General features: G+C 48.9%; 1 protein-coding gene and 3 non-coding genes across 9 annotated transcripts; 3 read left to right on the top strand and 1 right to left on the bottom strand.

The window, feature by feature from the left end:
• Nucleotides 1–234: 234 nt before the first annotated feature.
• Nucleotides 235–16,910, bottom strand: brd8a (bromodomain containing 8a). Of its 6 annotated transcripts, none has more exons than XM_023798269.2 (20): nt 16,801–16,910; nt 15,985–16,081; nt 15,669–15,738; nt 14,128–14,177; nt 13,247–13,369; nt 13,096–13,176; nt 12,942–13,006; nt 12,173–12,315; nt 10,830–11,021; nt 10,645–10,747; nt 10,184–10,294; nt 9,189–9,349; nt 8,366–8,831; nt 8,241–8,284; nt 7,196–7,446; nt 6,803–6,895; nt 6,644–6,712; nt 6,089–6,371; nt 1,610–1,654; nt 235–705 (listed from the first exon to the last, which is right to left on the bottom strand). In XM_023798269.2, exons 1-20 carry the CDS (start codon nt 16,817–16,819, stop codon nt 646–648), a joined length of 2,526 nt encoding a protein of 841 aa, XP_023654037.2. In that variant the 5' UTR covers nt 16,820–16,910; the 3' UTR covers nt 235–645. The 6 variants fall into 6 exon arrangements, with proteins under 6 accessions (XP_023654037.2, XP_023654038.2, XP_023654035.2 ...); XM_023798270.2 differs by having other exon boundaries at nt 8,387–8,831; XM_023798267.2 differs by having other exon boundaries at nt 8,241–8,831.
• Nucleotides 16,911–17,147: 237 nt separating this feature from the next.
• Nucleotides 17,148–17,220, top strand: trnaa-agc (transfer RNA alanine (anticodon AGC)). Its single transcript has one exon. It is a non-coding gene; the product is annotated as a tRNA-Ala (tRNA).
• A 684-nt stretch (nt 17,221–17,904) lies between these two features.
• Nucleotides 17,905–17,977, top strand: trnaa-agc (transfer RNA alanine (anticodon AGC)). The gene has a single exon. It is a non-coding gene; the product is annotated as a tRNA-Ala (tRNA).
• A 1,006-nt stretch (nt 17,978–18,983) lies between these two features.
• Nucleotides 18,984–19,056, top strand: trnaa-agc (transfer RNA alanine (anticodon AGC)). Its single transcript has one exon. It is a non-coding gene; the product is annotated as a tRNA-Ala (tRNA).
• Nucleotides 19,057–19,260: the final 204 nt, after the last annotated feature.

The raw sequence follows: 19,260 nt of genomic DNA, 5'->3' as shown, positions 1-19,260 counted from the left end.
GGTCAACGTCAATGACCAATGAATCTCAGCAGCTACTCCTGCCATTGTGCATCTTTTACGGGGGGGGGGGGGCTGTTAGTACCACCGAGACCCCCAGTGGCTCGGATGGCTGTGGGATGTCGTCTGTGCTGTAGTGCTCCTGACTTCCTGTTAGATGGAACTCGATATTTTCCTTATTTTGCATATTCCTGCCGAAACGGTGGACGGATTATCATCGGGCAGAAATCGAGGAGCTTTTTTTAATCAGATTTATTGTTTATGACACAAGTTATGTTTTAAAAAAGTATAATCTGTACACAAGACAACAAGACTGTACAAAACTACACACTGCACTTACAACAGCACAAGACAGATACATAATTACAACGTATTTTTAAAATTGGTTGTAAAAGAGATAGACATGAGCCTGTCTGAGCCCCACCCTCCCCTGAAGTCAGACAACAGAAAAACAAACACTTTCGCTAAGTTCACTTGGATTTTTTTGTGACATCCTTGTTCTATCAACGTAAAAACAGGAATATGCATCTGTGCCCCCTGGGTGAGATTCTTGTGTGAATTCCAGAACGAGCCGTCATGTTTGCCAGCCTTTTTTTGGTAACTGAAACAGGAATGCGATCGGTGCGACACTCCTCCCTCTCTCGGGGATCATTTCTTCATCTTCATGTCCGCCTCGATGGCACAGCGGCGCCCCCTGGTGCCACCGTCCTGCAGAACAGCAGAGGGCCGAGTCAGCGCCGTGATGCGGTCAGATCGACACGGACAGCAGGGATACATTATGAGAAACTGCTGGAGCAATGTAAGGGTGGAATTTCAGCTTCACCTTTGTCTTCACGCAAACGCACACACACACACCTGTACTCATATCTTTGTGGGGACCATCCATTCATTTCTATGGGCAAACCCCTAACCAGCCCTAACTTTAACCACAAGTAACCAGACAAAATTCAAGACTTTCGGCATTTCTAGTATTTTGGTTTGTCACATTTTTATAAAACAGAATTTCCCCTTGTGGGGACCAAAACAATGGTCTCCGCAAGGTCAAAAAAAGGTTTTATCACATTGTGGGGACCAAATGTTCCCCACATATATGAAACACACACACATTACGCATCAATAAAGTGGTATAGACCATATACACCTCACCCAGTTACCTCACTCCTAAGATATCACACTGTGCATTCAGCACAAACTGACTTGTAGTAAAAATTTTAATTCCATTTGCAGTCTAATTTGCATACAAATATTTTGTGAGATGTGAGGAATTAAGTGGCCATTTGCAATTTTGTAGAAAAGCAGAATCTAAAAATGAACTGAGAAATGGAAAATGTGAATAAATATGAACAAAAATGTGAACAAGAGCCAAGGGCAAAGTGAACCGATTGTGTCAAAGGATCATTTTACATGACGGTCAGGCTAAGTCAGTGTGTACCACAAGGGGGCGCCACTTTGTTTATTTTTTTCATGGCTTGTGACGACAAACATCCTTAAGAACCGGGCAGAGCTGTGTGTTAATCAAATAAACACGGGGCTTTAACACGCATGTGTTTCTGAGATGCTGAGGTCACAGACACGTGCTGTATATTCTGTGAGCTAAACACTGGATACTTACAAAGAGAGAGAGAAGAAAGGCAGGAGAGGCCATGGGTACACTGTCCTGTGAGAGGACAAACGATACAGTCAGACAGAGGAAACACACACTCACACCATCCACTGTTCTGAGAAGACAAACGATAGTCAGACAGGGAAAAAACACACTGACACCATCCACTGTCCAGTGAGAGGACAAACGATAGTCAGAAAGAGGAAACACACATTGACACCATCCACTGTCCAGTGAGAGGACAAACGATACAGTCAGACAGGGAAAACACACACTGACACCATAAACTGTCCAGTGAGAGGACAAACGATACAGTCAGACAGGGAAAAAACACACTGACACCATAAACTGTCCAGTGAGAGGACAAACGATACAGTCAGACAGGGAAAACACACACTGACACCATAAACTATCCAGTGAGAGGACAAACGATACAGTCAGACAGGGAAAACACACACTGACACCATAAACTATCCAGTGAGAGGACAAACGATACAGTCAGACAGGGAAAACACACACTGACACCATAAACTATCCAGTGAGAGGACAAACGATACAGTCAGACAGGGAAAACACACACTGACACCATAAACTATCCAGTGAGAGGACAAACGATACAGTCAGACAGGGAAAACACACACTGACACCATAAACTGTCCAGTGAGAGGACAAACGATACAGTCAGACAGGGAAAACACACACTGACACCATAAACTGTCCAGTGAGAGGACAAACGATACAGTCAGACAGGGAAAACACACACTGACACCATAAACTGTCCAGTGAGAGGACAAACGATACAGTCAGACAGGGAAAACACACACTGACACCATAAACTATCCAGTGAGAGGACGAACGATACAGTCAGACAGGGAAAACACACACTGACACCATAAACTATCCAGTGAGAGGACGAACGATACAGTCAGACAGGGAAAACACACACTGACACCATAAACTATCCAGTGAGAGGACGAACGATAAAGTCAGACAGGGAAAACACACACTGACACCATAAACTATCCAGTGAGAGGACGAACGATACAGTCAGACAGGGAAAACACACACTGACACCATAAACTGTCCAGTGAGAGGACGAACGATACAGTCAGACAGGGAAAACACACACTGACACCATAAACTGTCCAGTGAGAGGACAAACGATACAGTCAGACAGGGAAAACACACACTGACACCATAAACTGTCCAGTGAGAGGACAAACGATACAGTCAGACAGGGAAAACACACACTGACACCATAAACTGTCCAGTGAGAGGACAAATGATACAGTCAGACAGAGGAAACACACACATACCATCCACTGTTCTGAGAAGACAAACGATAGTCAGACAGAGGAAACACACATCATCCACTGTCCTGTGAGAAAACAATCGACTTTCTCTGTGCAGTCAGACTAAAATCATGTCAGACACAATATCCAGTGAGTGAGGAGAGAGACACACACATAAGATACATGCAGGTAGAGAGAAACAGGCACCCAGAGCCTGAATGGCACCAAAACACCCAGTGACCAGAGGAAAAGCGAAGAGAACCACGGGAAATGGGGTCACAGGAAGACATTAGAGAAAGCTGCCACCCTGGGAGTCTCCCACAAGGCATCACTCACGAGGGTAAGGAGTGAAAACACCCATGGAAAACGGCAGACAGGCTGACTGGAGCGGTGCATTATTCAGGGGGTTACGGGGGAATGTGGCCAGGAGCATTCGGATAATGACACGGAAGCGGGTGGGAAGAGGCAGAGCTAAGGGGCATAGAGTCAGGGTGTTGCTGAGTGTTATACTGACATATTACTGCTCTTGTAGGGGGGTGGTGTGTCTGTGATCGGAAGGTCGCCAGTTCAAATCCCAATGTCAGCAGAGTGATTACACCATTGGGCCTGTGAACAACATCCTTAACTCCTAATTGCTGGCTAACCCCACCTTCCTAACTGTACATTGCTTGCCTGCTACCCCCCCCCCCCCCAATATCTGATCCAGCAGTTTTTGACGGTATTGGCCCACTACCTATGGAGGGTATTGGATCGATCCCATCTTTAATTATTATTATTTAATTTTTTTTTAGTAATAGTATTTATAGCTTTGGGTAGAAGTAATTCAGAAGACTTTTTCCATTTCTGTGCACATGTCCTGCTTCTACCGTGTCAGTGGGAACATCCTGTGAGGTTATCTTTGTCTGGCTGCTGGAGATGTGCTGCAGGAGGTGAAGGAGACGCCTTATGGGTAATGGGTGTGGAATGGAGTGATACCAAGACCAGGGCACTCTCACAGAAGTGCGCATGCGCATGGCGGGTGCAAGCAAATGAGACACGTGGCAACAGGATGGCACAGTGCTCATGCAACTGCTGACATGGGCGCTTGCACAGACGGGGGAGTCCTGCCTGTACCCCCCCACCCCACACACACACACACACACAATTTCAGTTAATTCCCCATCACATTTCAGTTGCTCATCCTGTATCTTCCCATTGCTCTTCCTGATTAATACCCTCTGTCCCTGTCCCTATCACAACCTCACCTTTGACCCCCCCCTCCCCCCACAGAGGAGGTGTGCAAAGTGATTTCTTTTATAAGGAATCTGGTACAAAAATATTTCGATAAGTGTAACTTTCGACAAATATTCTTCAAGTACAGTTAAAATGTGGACTATTGATATATTTAGCACTGGAATTCCTGGAAAAAACGAGATTCTCCTCACGCGGATTGTCCGCTGTATCTCCCCACACAAGCTGTCATCCGCGAATACGGGGGAACCATAGCGGAACGATCTTTTTCACGTTTTCATCTTTTTTGAACTATTGGTATTCCAGACCATATCTTGGTGTTTCTGACCACTTCTCAGCATTTCTGATCATATCTCGTTGTCCCAGACCGCCTCTCAGCATTCCTGACTATATCTTCTCCTGCTTTCTGCATCCTCTGGTCCACCAGGACTTCAGAATTCCACTTCATCATGTTTAGTCAAATCAACCGTGTCCCGCCTTCCTCTTCCACTGGTCCTTCCTCTGCTCCAGTATCGTAGTGTCTGTCGTGATGTGCTGGGTCTCTGCAGTTCTTAAGTTCTTCTTTCTACATTTTGCAAGCAGCACCTCATCAGCAGACATATGAACGATCTTCTTCATGTTCTTCAGGCATCTCTCCTGCACTGAGAGCTTTTACGTAACTCACAGACCGCTGTCTGTAGTCCTGAAGGCTTTGTCTGCAATCAGGAGCTTTGAATGTCGGGGCATTGGGGGGGGACAGCAAAGAGCATTGGGCAGATGACTAGAAAGTGTTCCTTTAGGGGTTGCAGGAAGATACCCAAATTGGAAGCAGAACAGGATGCATGTTCCTCTCCCAAACACAGACTATGACCTCCTCATGATCACCTAGCCCACAGGGTGCCCAAGACATGCACCCCACCTGGCAACCCAGGAAGGGATATGCAAATAGACAGCTGACCAAATGACACAGCAGGCCACCAGATCCGTTGTACCTTTGATCTGAGTAGTATTTACAGTCCCCTCTCGGAATCCCCTGAGTCCCTTATAGGACGCTCCCTGGCATGCTCCTTAATAAAGGACACCTGATCCAACCATCTCCCCTCCAGACGTGGCTTTTCCTCCACACCGTGAACAGGTTTCCATGACATCGCCTTGTTTTGTACCTTGACTGAGACCTCGACTCTTTCAAACTGAACTACGGCAAACCTGAGAAGCTGATACGCGATTTGAGAAACGGCAGAAATTGGGAGCGAACCGGCTTGCGGCGGTCAGATTCACGAGCGGGTGCCTCCCTCGTGCTCATCCGAGCTTGTGAAGTCCATCTGACATATTTCATTGCTTTGTGATGATGTCCACACTGAAGGAAATAAAGACGTCAAAAATATATACATTTATGGGACAAATAATAGGCGGCTGTCCTCAATATTGGTCTAATCAAATACTGTTCATTCGATGATAACATTCAAGATGTCTACAAAGATTAACAATAAGTCATTAGATGTCATCTCCAGACCAAGCAGAACTTCTGGGGCTTGCAAGCTGAACACGGGAAGATGCCTCCATCTCTAACTACACAGGAAACACAGGGAGAATCTATCAATCATGCTAGGAGAAGCTGGACTGTCCTGCAGGAGCCTCTCTGGATTGGAGGGTGATGTTACTCTGGTTGACACCTCGCTGCTTGAGGACGGGGGTGAGGACAAGCACCGAAGGCGTCTCGCAGGTTGGGGGTCTTCAACTCACAGGAGCTTCGTAACGACTGTACTCTCTGCCTCCTCTCATTCACTGATTTGAGCTGATATCTCGTTTCTCGATTTTGTGCTTTGGTGTTGTCTTACTTAAGTGTTTCAAAGTATCTCAAAAAAAGGTTCCTGCCCTAAAAATCACTTTTCCACACCTCCATTCTCTCCTTCCCTTTTACATTCTTCCCCCACCTCCCCTTTCCTCCCATCCTGTCCCTGTTTCCTCTCTCCTCTCCCCTCCCCACCTTGTCAGAGGAGTCCTGCTTGCGGGCGGAGTCGCGCCCCCGCAGGCTCTTGGCGCTGATGCCCGATTCGGACGTCTGCATGATGAGCTGCGTGGCCAGGAACTGCTGCACCTGCTCCAGCACGTCACGCTGCATCTCCAGCGCCATGTGGTAGACGTCGTGGTCGGAGCTGTTGTACATGACGGCGTTCTGGAACATCAGCATGATGTCGCGCTGGAACTCAGCCGTGGTGCGGATCAGGCCCGTCTCGATGTTCTTCTTAATCGTGGAGAGGTCCATCGGCCTTTTGAAGGGAAAGAGAAAGGGAGGGAGGCACCAAGGATGAAAAGAACGAAGTATGAGAACGCATAGAGAAGGGGGTGGGAATACAGATAAAATTGGGATGAAGAGAATATAACAGAGAAAAATGTGCATAGAGGATTAACATAAAGGGGAAGATGGGTCAGAATGAAGAGGATGTGACTGGAAATACAGAAAGCAGGAAGTGATTAAGCGGATTGAAATCAGGCACATAAAAGGATGAGGGAGAAGCAGAGCAGAGGAAACACACCTCACCTGTGTACGATGCTGTGGTACCCCGGCGCTATGTCGTCTGTCACTGGCTGTAGGAACACGTTGGCGTACCTGACCGGGACAACACCACGCAGCCATTAATCACTGAGACCGGCCGGAGACCTTCCTCACCTGCCCTGGGGTTCCACAGGCGATGGCCACCTGTGATTGGCTGCGGCCCGCCACACCAGCATGATGGCTTTCTTCCAGATCTTCTGTGCCTGGATGGCTTCCTGGTCCTCACTGCACATGGAGCTGTTAACGGGGGCGGGGAGGGGTAAGATGCTGTCAGAGGATACTGAAAATACACACACAGCCTGGAGAACTACAGGAACAGACAGAAACACAGACATAGCCTGGAGAACTACAGGAACAGGCAGCAACTCAGACAAAGGCTGGAGAACTACAGGAACAGGCAGAAACACACTTATAAAGGGGATCTACAGCAAAATAAAGTCACACACAGGAATACTAGAGAGATACATAGGCATTGGACAACTCCAGAAGCACACATACAGAGACAGACAAAGAGGGGGACTGGAAAACTGTACTCACAACTGGGAGGACGCAGGGCTGCTGGGGATGGAGTCGGCCGTGTTGTGCAGCTGCAGAGAGGAGGCCGTGTGGAGGCTACACCCGTCCTCGCTCTCACTGGCTGCTGGCTCCAACTCCGCCTCCGACAGGTAGGGCTCCGCCCCCTCGCCGGGACACCCCTCCCCCTCGCCCGGGTCCCCCTCCCCACACTCCTTCATCTCCGTCCCGCTGCCCTCGTCGGCGTCGCTCCCTACGTCCTCCTCCTTCACGTCCTGCGGGGGGCAGTATTGTTATTCACGGCATGCCGGCACATCTGGATCAGTCTCCTTCATCCATCCAGCCATCTACCCTCCGCTTATCCCGCTGCAGTTCACATCTCTTCTGTCTCCTTTTGATCTTTTTCTGAAGGTCACCTGAAGGGGGCATCAGTCCAGACACACCGGAGAACCTGCGCACTGCCCATTATCTATGATTATATGTGTAAATGTGCTGTGATTTCAATTAGCCCGGGCCGCCCCTTTAGCCCGCGCCGCCCCTTTAGCCCGGGCCGCCCCTTTAGCCCGCGCCGCCCCTTTAGCCCGGGCCGCCCCTTTAACCCGCGCCGCCCCTTTAGCCCGCGCCGCCCCTTTAGCCCGCGCCGCCCCTTTAGCCCGGGCCGGCCCTTTAGCCCGCGCAGCCCCTTTAGCCCGCGCCGCCCCTTTAGCCCGCGCCGCCCCTTTAGCCCGGGCCGCCCCTTTAGCCCGGGCCGCCCCTTTAGCCCGGGCCGCCCCTTTAGCCCGCGCCGCCCCTTTAGCCCGGGCCGCCCCTTTAGCCCGGGCCGCCCCTTTAGCCCGCGCCGCCCCTTTAGCCCGCGCAGCCCCTTTAGCCCGCGCCGGCCCTTTAGCCCGCGCCGCCCCTTTAGCCCGGGCCTCCTGTTTATCCCGGGCCGCCCCTTTAACCTGTGCCGCCCCTTTAGCCCGGGCCTCCTGTTTATCCCGGGCCGCCCCTTTAGCCCGGGCCTCCTGTTTATCCCGGGCCGCCTCTCTAACCAGCCAGTAGGTTATGCCTCTAGTTGCCACGGGGGTACCTTGGAGGGGGTTTCTGACGCACAGCAGTCTTCAGCTCCCGAGTCTGGGGAGGAGAGAGCAGCGGGGTCACGGGAGGGTGACACCGGGGACGGTGGCGTGCAGCGCAGCCCCACGTCGTGCTCACCGGCCCTGGGTGTGTCATCACCTGGCTGCGGCCAGTCCTCGCTCTCAAACTTGATGGTGACATGTGGGGAGGCGGGGCTCTGTTCCCTTGGGCCCTCCCCCCTGCTGGCCCCACCTTGTGTCCCTGCCTCAGGGAGGGGCGTCACTGCCCGTGTGAGGCTGGTGATGACAGCGGAGGAGGAGGAAGGGGCGGGGCTCAGGCGGGAGTGGGCGGCGGCTAAGATGAGGGTCGTGGCACCCGCAGGCCGGCACTTCTCCTCCAGCGGCTCCGTCTTGGCCTCCACAGTGGCATCGGTGACCGACGTAACCGGGGAAACGATGGTCGGGGCCGCGGGGCCCGGCTCCGGCGGCTTGAAGGGCCCCGCCTCCCAGGGGCCCGTTAGGGCGTGGCTGTCGGCCACCTCCTCGCACAGGGACAGAGCGGCTTCCACCGCCGCCGCATCCAGCGCCTCTGCGTTGTCGTCCACCTGCGGCGCCCATACGGCCCAGTCAGGAGACCTCATTATCACAAGCACAGCGCCCCCTAAGGGTGTGGAGTCTCTGTACATTTTTAGCCATAGGGGAGGCAATGGCTTTGTCACACTGCCACACATGGGCCATAGAAGAATACACCGTTATGTGATACAGATTCTTTATTGTTAATTAAACTATTATGAATTAGCACTCGTCATCAGTGTCTGAACTAGCTGATAGCAGTTTTGTCTGTCTGTCTATCTATCTATCTATATCTATATCTATCTATCTTCTCATCCACAAAGGATACTAACTTGTTTCTATTCCTTTCCACATTTTTGCAGGCCGTGTATATGTGTGCGCTGCGTCACCTTCTCCTCAATGATGGCGATGATGTCACCCACAGTCTCCAGGTCCAGGTCGTCCCCCATGTAGGACACAGTCACGAGGTCCTCATCGCCCAGCTCCGCCTCCTTCCCCTCAGCCGCCGGGGGGCGCTCTCCGCCTGCGGGGTTCTCAGCCAAGTCGTCCCCTGCGGGTTTGCCGAGTGTCAGTGTGAGCGTGCAGTGATGAGAAGGTCCAGCCAGGAGCTCAGGAATGCAAATCACTGCCTCAGCTTAGAGAAGAGCTTTTCTCTAATACTCCATTCAGTACTCAGAGGAGTACTCCATTCAGTACTCAGAGGAGTACTCCATCATACTTAGTGCATAATGCAGGAGGAAATAACTGTGATTCTCACAGACCAAAGTGGAAAAGTTTAAAGTTTATATTTCTGTTAGCCAAACTGAAATATGACAGGATATTAATGAAATGGGAAAGATCTGAGAGTTAGGGGGGACTGAAGTAGGGCTCAGATTATTACATATTTATGAGTATTTCATGCAGTGCTGAAACAAAAAGAAGAAATGAAGATATGGACAAACAAGCTATTCCCTCCTTGTGGACCAGACTGGCAGGGAAGGGGCGGAGCAAGGCGGTGGCCCAGCCAATAGGGAATCAGACTGGAATCTTGGCTTTTTTCATCCTGAAATTGCCTGGACACACTATGCAGCAGTTTGAAGGACATCCTCTTTTGGGCGTCACTCGCAAACAAATGATGGCGTAATCGATGGAGCTAAACTTAGTGATCAGATGGGGCTGTCTGCAGTCTTCAGCAAACGCTTGCCGTGGTGAGCGTTTACTCTGAAACAGCTACAGATAGTAAGCTGTGAGTAAATCAGATCACCCCCCTCCCCCTAAATAATGTTAACATGTCAGGTTACACAAGCAGAGTGGACAGAGGATGAATGAACGGGGGCTCATTTGTAGATGGGGAGGGGGTTGAGTTAGAGAGAGACAGAGAAGGAGGGAGGGGGGAGAGAGAGACCTGCGTTGAGCGAGCCGGGGGTGTCCGGCGCAGGGCTAATGGCCAGCGAGCCCAGGGGGGAGGGGAAGTGGGCGGGCCCGGCTTCCAGCAGACGGGACAGCGTGGGGGCACCTGGCACACGGACAGACAGAGCGGGGGGGCACAGAGAGGGCGGGGCCTTCAGCAGGTAGGCGTGAGGCAGGCTTCAACGACACAGCGTGACTCAGCGGCTGCGCAGGCGCAGACAGGCACGCACGCGCGCCAGCGTACACGCCGCGTAATCAGTAACTGCGCAGTCGGGCAGGCAGACACGCACACAGTTCGGCGGCGGCACTCGGGGCCCCCATACACTACAGGCTAACCGCTAAAACGGTGTAAGCAGGGTTATCTGTAGCGCGTGTGCTGAAGCCCCATTACGGGCCGCTAACGTGTCTCCACAGCGCATGCATGTGCTTTTCACGCGGTGCGGTCGTCACGGTTACCTGTCGCCGCTTGTGAGGTGGGCAGAGCCGCGGCCGGGAGCTGGAGCTCGGCCGCGCCGTGGGAGCCGGTCACATGACCTGCGGGGCCGTCTCCCTCCCCGACCTGAAACAGTAGGTAGGGCGGTGACCCCCCCCGCTCCGTAATACCCCCCTGCCCCACCGTCATTCCCCGCTGCCCCCCTCACCAGTCGGGGGCTGGTGGGGAGCAGGCTGCCCTTCTTCAGCAGCTCCGAGAGCAGCGGGGAAGGTGGGGGTGTGGCCTTCTGGCCCAGCAGCTTCTTCTGGGGGGAGTCATCCAGGAGAGGGCCCAGACCCGCCTCCCCCAGGCCAGGTGCTGCCGCCTCCGGCAGGGGCATGAACACGGCGCCCCCTGGAGTCTGAGGGACGACACATGGCCATTTGCTCTGATTGCCAGGAATCAAACATAAACTTAATAACAATAACTGTATTTATTTACTTTTTTTTTATTTTGTCGGTTTTTTTTCTCCAAAGCAACAAACTTACTTCCTTATAAGGAGAGTTAGACGACCCCTAGAGCAACTGAGGATAAAGACCCTACAGCGGATAGTGAGGACAGCAGAGAAGATCATCGGGGTCTCTCTCCCCTCTATTGGAGACATCTACACCACACGCTGCATCCGCAAAGCCACCAGCATTGTGGCTGATCGGACACACCCCTCTCACACACACTTCACACTCCGGCCATCTGGAAAAAGGTACCGAAGCATTCGGGCACACACATCCAGACTGTGTAACAGTTTTTTTCCACAAGCCATCCGTCTTCTCAACAAAAACAGACTGGACTGATAATTGCACACACACACACACACACACACACAAACATTATCACTCAGCTCACCTCATCTACCTCAAAACATTGGGACTGGACTGACTAATCAACACAAGCGCAAACACACTGACCTACACTACCAAACTATCGTACACACCAACCTGTAAATGCTCTTTAGCACAATATTCAATACTGGATTACTTTTTGCACTAATTCCTAAATTCTTGCTGCTATGTTAAGGACCGTCTACTGTTTCTCCACTACCTCAACTCATCACCTCAACACCATATTATTATGTTATGTTATGTCTTGTTTATCGCACTTTTGTTGTTGCTCTTGTTTGCACATTCGCACGTGCACTTTATTCTATGTTGTAAAATTATGTTGCCAATCTGTCTTGTCTCTGCTAGCCAGCTAACTAGGCCTCTTAGTTAGCTAGTTTTAGTTTTTTCTGTTAATTTATGTTGTAAATCTATGTTGCATGTAGCACCTTGGTCCTGGAGGAACGTTGTTTCGTTTCACTGTGTACTACCTGTATATGGTTGAAGTGACAATAAAGCCTACTTGACTTGACTTGACTTATCAAAGGCCCAGAGGTGACATTACACTGCCGACCCTGGGATTCAAACCAGCAACCTTCCGATCACAGGCACAGCGTTCTAACCTGCTGAGCCACACGGCTCCTAAAACGGCGGAACCAGCACATCAATGCAGGACCAACAGTCAGCGGACACTCACTGGCGCTGGGACGCTGGGCTCCTCGGGGGCCGCTGGCGGCTGCTCCGCCGGGGGGAAGTCCAGGCTGGGTGAGCTGGCCCCCAGCGGGGAGCGCACTGTTACACTGGGCACACGCTTGGGGGTGTTCTTCACTGCCAGGCGAGCTGGGGGTAGGGGGGCGAGGCGAAATCCCTTAAACGCTCAGATTACGTTGAGAAACAGGCCACTTTAACTGCAACACAGCTCCAGTGAGACTTCAGGCAGACACACGCATTGTCACGTCATCACCGCACTAAGCGTGTTAATCAACTAATCAATCATTAAATGAAATTGGTGTGAATTAGGGGTGCGTGACGTCACATGCGGAATATTCACCAGGGCACCATGTTTTAAAGGCGGAGATATTGAGGATAAACAAGGCAAGAAGACGTCGGTGGTTTGACGGTACTTTTTGCAGTTTAAAGTTATTAAACATAAGAATACAGGAAATGTATACAGAATACAAAATTTTGTTTGTCACTATTCGCATCTCATTAATGTGTTATGTACGTTGCTGATCTGCTGACCGGGTTGTTGATGTGTCTGTATAGTATCGAAAAGCCGGACAAAAGCTGGACAAATGTTTGCATCCGTCACCTAAAGCCCTGCTGATTATTGCACATGCCCTATATAATCGCCGTATGATCGTGCAGCCCTAGTGTGTGTACTTCACACAAAATACTATTTGATCTACTTTTAATTACATTTAATAGTGAGTGAGACACCGGAGGGATCGGATAATGTCCTGTACCCTGATAGGCGGCATCTGTGGTCTTCCGCTTTAGCTCCGCCTCTTCCTCTTCCTGCTTCTCCTTCCTGTGAGACAGGGAGGTAGTCATGCAGTGAGGTAACGCCCTTCCCCCACTCCCAGGAGACCACGGGGGCGGCAGGAGGACATGTCTTACTGCACGATGCCCCCCCATAGCTCCTCCAGCTTGGAGTCCAGGTGTCCGGCTTGGATCAGCTCCGACTCCTTCTTCAGCCTCCTGCGGAGGCAGAGGGCGGGGCTTAATGCTTGGGGGGAGGGGAGCGAGGCCCGTCTCCTCCTCTACGTACCTGTGCTTCTCCTGCGTGTCCCTGATGAGGCGCTTCAGCTCCTCGATCCTCTCTGCTGTGAGCTTACGCACGATCACGTCCTCCACCGTTTCCACCACCTCTCCCTTCTCCCCGCGCTTTCGCCTGGAGAAAAGCATGACCTGCAAATCTGAGCAACAGCCCATCCACCGTCTGCCCTCCTAAGCCAGCTGCACATCTAAAAATATCCTCTAAGGCAGTGTCTCCTTATCCAGGAGCTGCAGACAGTCCATGTCATATGATAGTAAAATCATTGTAATTGTATAATCATATGTTTGCTATTAATGTATATTAAAGATGTTAATATATGTTAGGATGTAAAGGTATACTTACATGCTACTTATGAATGTTCTATGAATGCATTATGAAGGTACACTGAGTGTTCTATGAAGGCATTATGAAGGCACACTGAGTGTTCTATGAATGCATTATAAAGGCACACTGAGTGTTCTATGAATGCATTGTGAAGGTACACTGAGTGTTCTATGAATGCATTATGAAGGCACAATGAGTGTTCCATGAATGCAGTATGAAGGCACACTGAGTGTTCTATGAATGCATTATGTAGGTACACTGAGTGTTCTATGAATGCATTATGAAGGCACACTGAGTGTTCTATGAATGCATTGTGAAGGCACAATGAGTGTTCCATGAATGCATTGTGAAGGTACACTGAGTGTTCTATGAACGCATTATGAATATGTGATTAATGTAAAGCATTACCAAACATTTTTAATTTAATTTCTTCAATTTTCACTTTACAGTGTGTAAGTCTAGGTGCTTTTATTGTTACACTGATAACAGAAGCATCCAATACCCAACCCCCACGCCTGCGTGACATGAACGATGGCTCAGCCACTTACTTTGGGGTTTCAGTCGTCTCGAGGAGCTCGGAGTATTGAGAAGCGCAGTGCTGAGACAAAGAGGATCATCAAGAATGTGAGGATCAGACCTACAATCCACCTCAATGCATCATATAAAGGCTGTCCTGGTCGATGACCACTGTCATTTTTTATTTTGATGATCTTACATTCCAGAACTTGAAACGCGGTCATGAGTTGGTATTAACGATGGGGATACATTCTGAGAAATGCGTCGTTAGGTGAATTTGTCGTTGTGCAAAAATCACTGTGTACTTACAGAAACCGAGATGAATTACTACATACCTAAGCTACAGTAATTTTTTTTTTCTGTATACCCTAAAAAAACAATTAAAAAGTACAGGAAGTACATAAACCAGTAACACAGTTGTCACTGTCACATATTTTGTGCCATATATATATATAACTTATATACATTTATATAACTGGACGTGCAGTAGGTCTGCTTACACCAGCATCACCACAAACACGTCTCCAGGTGATATGAATTTTTCCACCTCTGTTATAAATCTTAAGAGACCACCGTTGTAAATGCAGTCTGTCGCTGACCGAAACATCGTTATGCAGTGCATGACTGTAATTACATTTCCCATCTTGCCTGGCTGACGGCTTGGACGTTTTCTAAGTGCTACAGGTGCCATCTAGTGGCCGCGCTTAGTTTGTAAAGTAATTCATGCTGCAGCAAGCTTAGAGCTCAGCACAGATGGGTGTGGCCTAATCAATGGCACTGTGTTTACTGCCTGAGTTACCCCTACTCCCAAAAAACATGAAAGGCGGATACGGCAACAGCCAAAAAGCATTTCTGTGACGAGAATGATTAGCCTCTAATATCGGTGTTTTCCAATCCGGTCCTGGGGGACCCACAGCCAGTCCACGTTTTTTTTCCCCGACCGGGAACTGGGAGGGAGCAAAAATGTGGACTGTCTGGCAGGGAGCAAAAACGTGAACCGGCTACGGGTCCCCGAGGACCGGATTGGGAAACACTGTCCTATATCAAAGGGAGTGAGGCCCCATTGTTATTTCGCCCCAATCTGAAAGGTGTCTTTTGTTTCTAATAAGTAAACTTCATATTATCATGTGTTTTAAAAGGACAGGGGCAAGCAGTTTGGAAGACGAACTGAAAATGCCGTTTTGGTTTCTATTGGCTTCTCCTCTAACATTTACACAGCAGTTCTGTCTGAGCTCACACAGAACCAGGAACCATTATTAACATAAATCCATTCTTTTCCCCCATCTGTTTATCCAGTAGAGGTTCATGGCTATTCTGGGGCATATCCCAAGATACACAGAGCACACCCCGAGTGGGACGGAACTCCACCATCGCAGCGTGGACCGTGTCGGGATCCCTGAGAACTGGGTTTAGAAACACTTCAGAAGTGTCAGATAATACACTGGGCTCCTAATCAGCAACCTTGAGTTAACTCCCCTTAAACCCGGACTGACCAAGCACTAGCCTCAAGTTCAGTGAGCCTGCATATTCGGGGGGGGGGGGGGGGGGGGCTGTATGTGTGTGTCTCCCGTACCTTCTGTGAGAACCAGTCGGGGGGTCTTCCTGGCTCTGCAAAAGGTTTGATGGCTCTGCTGACAGACACCCTATGAGACAGAGAGAAATCTGCTATTGCACATGATTTCTCCAAAAAAAAAAAAAACCCTATGCAGTAATGTGGCAAGATAAACAAAAAAGGCACCAAGGGTGAAAAAAACAAACACTTTATTAAGGACAGCGAGGAGCTGAAAGCCAAGCTGATGTTCCTGTAGTCCAGAGTAAGGAAACACAGGGGCCCGGCGTGCTCTGGATCGAATGTGTGCAGGACAGACAAAAACCTAGCCCGCATTTACCAGTTCTGATCTCCACTCTTCATGACAGAGGAGGCCAAGCACAGCTTTTCTCTCACTGACCAGGGCTCCGTGGGGCCCAGAGACAGCAGCTTGTGCTCTACAGTGGAGAAGAGAAAGGGACAGGGTGGAACGGGGGGGGGGGGGGGGGGGGGGGGGGGGGGGGGAACGATAGTGTGTAGCAGGGTGGGGGCAGATGTTGGACAGAGTGAAACAGGGTGTAGAGAGACGGACGTTTGAAGGTGAAAGAATGACAATGACGGTGGCCATGTCAAATGCAGAACTGAACAGCACAGGAGAGACGACAAATTTCTTTTATTTGAAATAGTTATTCCGGGGGAAAAAACACAGTATCCGTTTTACTGCGTTATAGTAACAAAGTGTCTGTGAGGGTCTATACACGTTGCATCGCTGATAACCGTGCATCCACTGACATGGAAGGCGGCGCGTGCTTTTTGGCTTTAACATGCCTGCAGTTAGTTCGCGTCAATACGCTAATGTCCGGGCGTAGGCAATCCCAACAAGCAGCGACATAATACAATGTTACAGAAACTAACTGCAAAGACATGTGTATACGGGGCTACCAATAAAAATAACGTATTATAACTCTGACACAGTACAATAACATTAAGTCGATCCGATTTTTCAAAACAAATACTACGGCTAGCTAGCTAGTACTTAAAGTTATCTTGGAGCCATAAACTACACGCATGGTTGATGCGTGGCACCTTATTTACACAGCAGTCATCGTAAACAGCACTTGGGTGCCAATTTTACTCAGAGCTTTCAGGTAGCAGTCTAGCTAACCACAATACTCACTTCCAACTCCGCTCGCCATTTTGTCGGGACTGAACTCCGCCCTCGTCACCCGCAAGGTCGCTTCCGCTTTTGCGCACCACGGGAAGTGTAGTTTTTCCGTATCTCCACCACGTGTTTCTGCATAAAGTTGTGGCCAGTACGAAGTATTACGAATTCCACAACCGTACTTCAAAAAAGAAACATCGCTGTACCACATGTGATGCATTATGCACTTTTAATTTTGATTAATTTATTTTGTCATTCATTATCATTCTTTTCATATGATAATGTGATTCATCCTTATAATGTAGGTGGACACCTAATTCTGTATTATCACAGTCTGTGTGAGTAATCCTGTAACAGGGAAAGGGGGATTAGCTCAAATGGTAGAGCGCTCGCTTAGCATGCGAGAGGTAGCGGGATCGATGCCCGCATCCTCCAGCTTTTACGCTCTGCCCAGACCACAAATTTGTTAATACTGTTCTGAGCTGCACACATACTTAAGTAGTGCAATCACGTGAATCCCAGTGAGATAAACAGTAGTGGCTCTACACCATTTCAACCTGGGGGGCAGACTGCGGCCAGTTGTCTATTAGGGTTTCCAGATGCATTTGATCTTTGATCCTATATCCCTGACCGGTCTACCCCCTATAATGTGATGTTTGTGTATATGTATGGTCTGGTTGATGGCCAGTTTTTTTCGCTGGTACTTGTGACTAGTGACATGGTGTATTGCAACAGCAATAAAGGGTTTCATCATCATCATCATCTTAATGTCCTCAAAGTATTAAGCTAGTTACACAAGATTGCCGAAAAGCAAAAGACAATTTTGAAAACTGATGTTATGCAATTCTCTGCAGTCACATTTTGCAGTTTTTACAAATATGCAACTGATTTCTTGTTTAGACTCTCTTGCTTACATAAGCTTGATCATTTTTTTCTGTCGATAACTTCGCTTTTCACCAAGTGAAGCGACTCGACCATCCGGCGCATGCGTGTTAGGAGTCAGTCATGAAAATACGCGTACGGATGTTTCTGTTTCCAGCTCATATCTTAGCTCAAATATATAACCTCACTTAATTCTATCTAATTTCTCCTAGTCTGTGTGATTCTTTCATGTGGGTTGGGGGATTAGCTCAAATGGTAGAGCGCTCGCTTAGCATGCGAGAGGTAGCGGGATCGATGCCCGCATCCTCCAAATTTTACGCTGTGCACATCCCCCAAAAACTAATTTGCTAATATTATTCTGGACTGCACACATATCCAAGTGCTGGATTCATGTGAATCGTATTTTTTTTCCCAGTAAGATAAACAGTAGCGGTTATGCACCATTTCAACCTGGGGCCAGTTGTTCTATTAAGGAGACCAGATGCATTTGACCTTAATGTCTTCCAAGTATCAGTTACACTAGATTTCCAGCATTAAGAAACAAAAGACAATTTCGAAAACTGATGTCATGCAATTCTTTGCAGTCACATTTCACAGTTTTTAACAATTTGAAACTCACCTAAGTCTCAGCTTAGTCATGGGCGGAGCCAAAGGGGTGGCAGAGGTAGAAATTGCCACCCCCAATAGAGCTCTTGCCACTCCCAGTGCCACCCCGCTGGAAATGGTAAACATTAAAATAAACCAATGAGGAGATCAGGCAAAGATTTGAACGGAAAACTGTAATTTCCGAGAGCTCCCGAACGCATCCCGACGCAGCAGTACCCTGTGCGTGCTGCTTACTGACATGTCATTGGCTAAAAGCCCTGGCAGTGGCACGCGTTCCTACATGATCCAAAACACACCCGCGGTATTGATAACAGCAGGAGTTAAGCAGGTATTTATAACATATTACACCGTATTACCTTCCTAATGAGAGGTGGTCACACACTTGCAGTACATAAAAAATAGCAGCATGAAAGCGTTGCGCACTGTCTGCTCCATGTCTCATTTAAATTAGCCACGAGCCCTGCTCGTGCTGATATAGATCGTCTTTTAGACAGCGTCTTTGTACGTATGTATGTTTTAGTGCACATGTTGAATTGTAGTGTTGTTTTATTATTTATCTATTTAAATAAATAAATTAAATATTTTTTTCCTTCATTTATCATATTTATATGGACCCATCTGAGAAAACCTTGCTCACCCTTTGGCCACCCCTTAAATAAAAGTCTAGCTCCGCCACTGACCTTAGTCCGTAGCAATCTTTCATGCAGGGAGGGGGATTAGCTCAAATGGTAGAGCGCTCGCTTAGCATGCGAGAGGTAGCGGGATCGATGCCCGCATCCTCCAAATTTTACGCTGTGCGCAGCCCCCAAAAACTAATTTGCTAATATTATTCTGGACTGCACACGTACCTCAGTGCTGTAATCCAATGAATCGTGGTTTGTTACCAGTAAGAATATGCAGGTGGCTAATTTTCACTAGTAATTTTGATATATATAAATAAAGAAAGTGATATATTATGTATAAGTTAAAAGTAGTAGTCATTATATT

The sequence above is a fragment of the Paramormyrops kingsleyae genome, chromosome 24, assembly GCF_048594095.1.
Source record: "Paramormyrops kingsleyae isolate MSU_618 chromosome 24, PKINGS_0.4, whole genome shotgun sequence".
In the NCBI taxonomy this organism is placed as follows: domain Eukaryota; kingdom Metazoa; phylum Chordata; class Actinopteri; order Osteoglossiformes; family Mormyridae; genus Paramormyrops; species Paramormyrops kingsleyae.
This window is presented reverse-complemented; position numbering and strand designations above follow the sequence as displayed.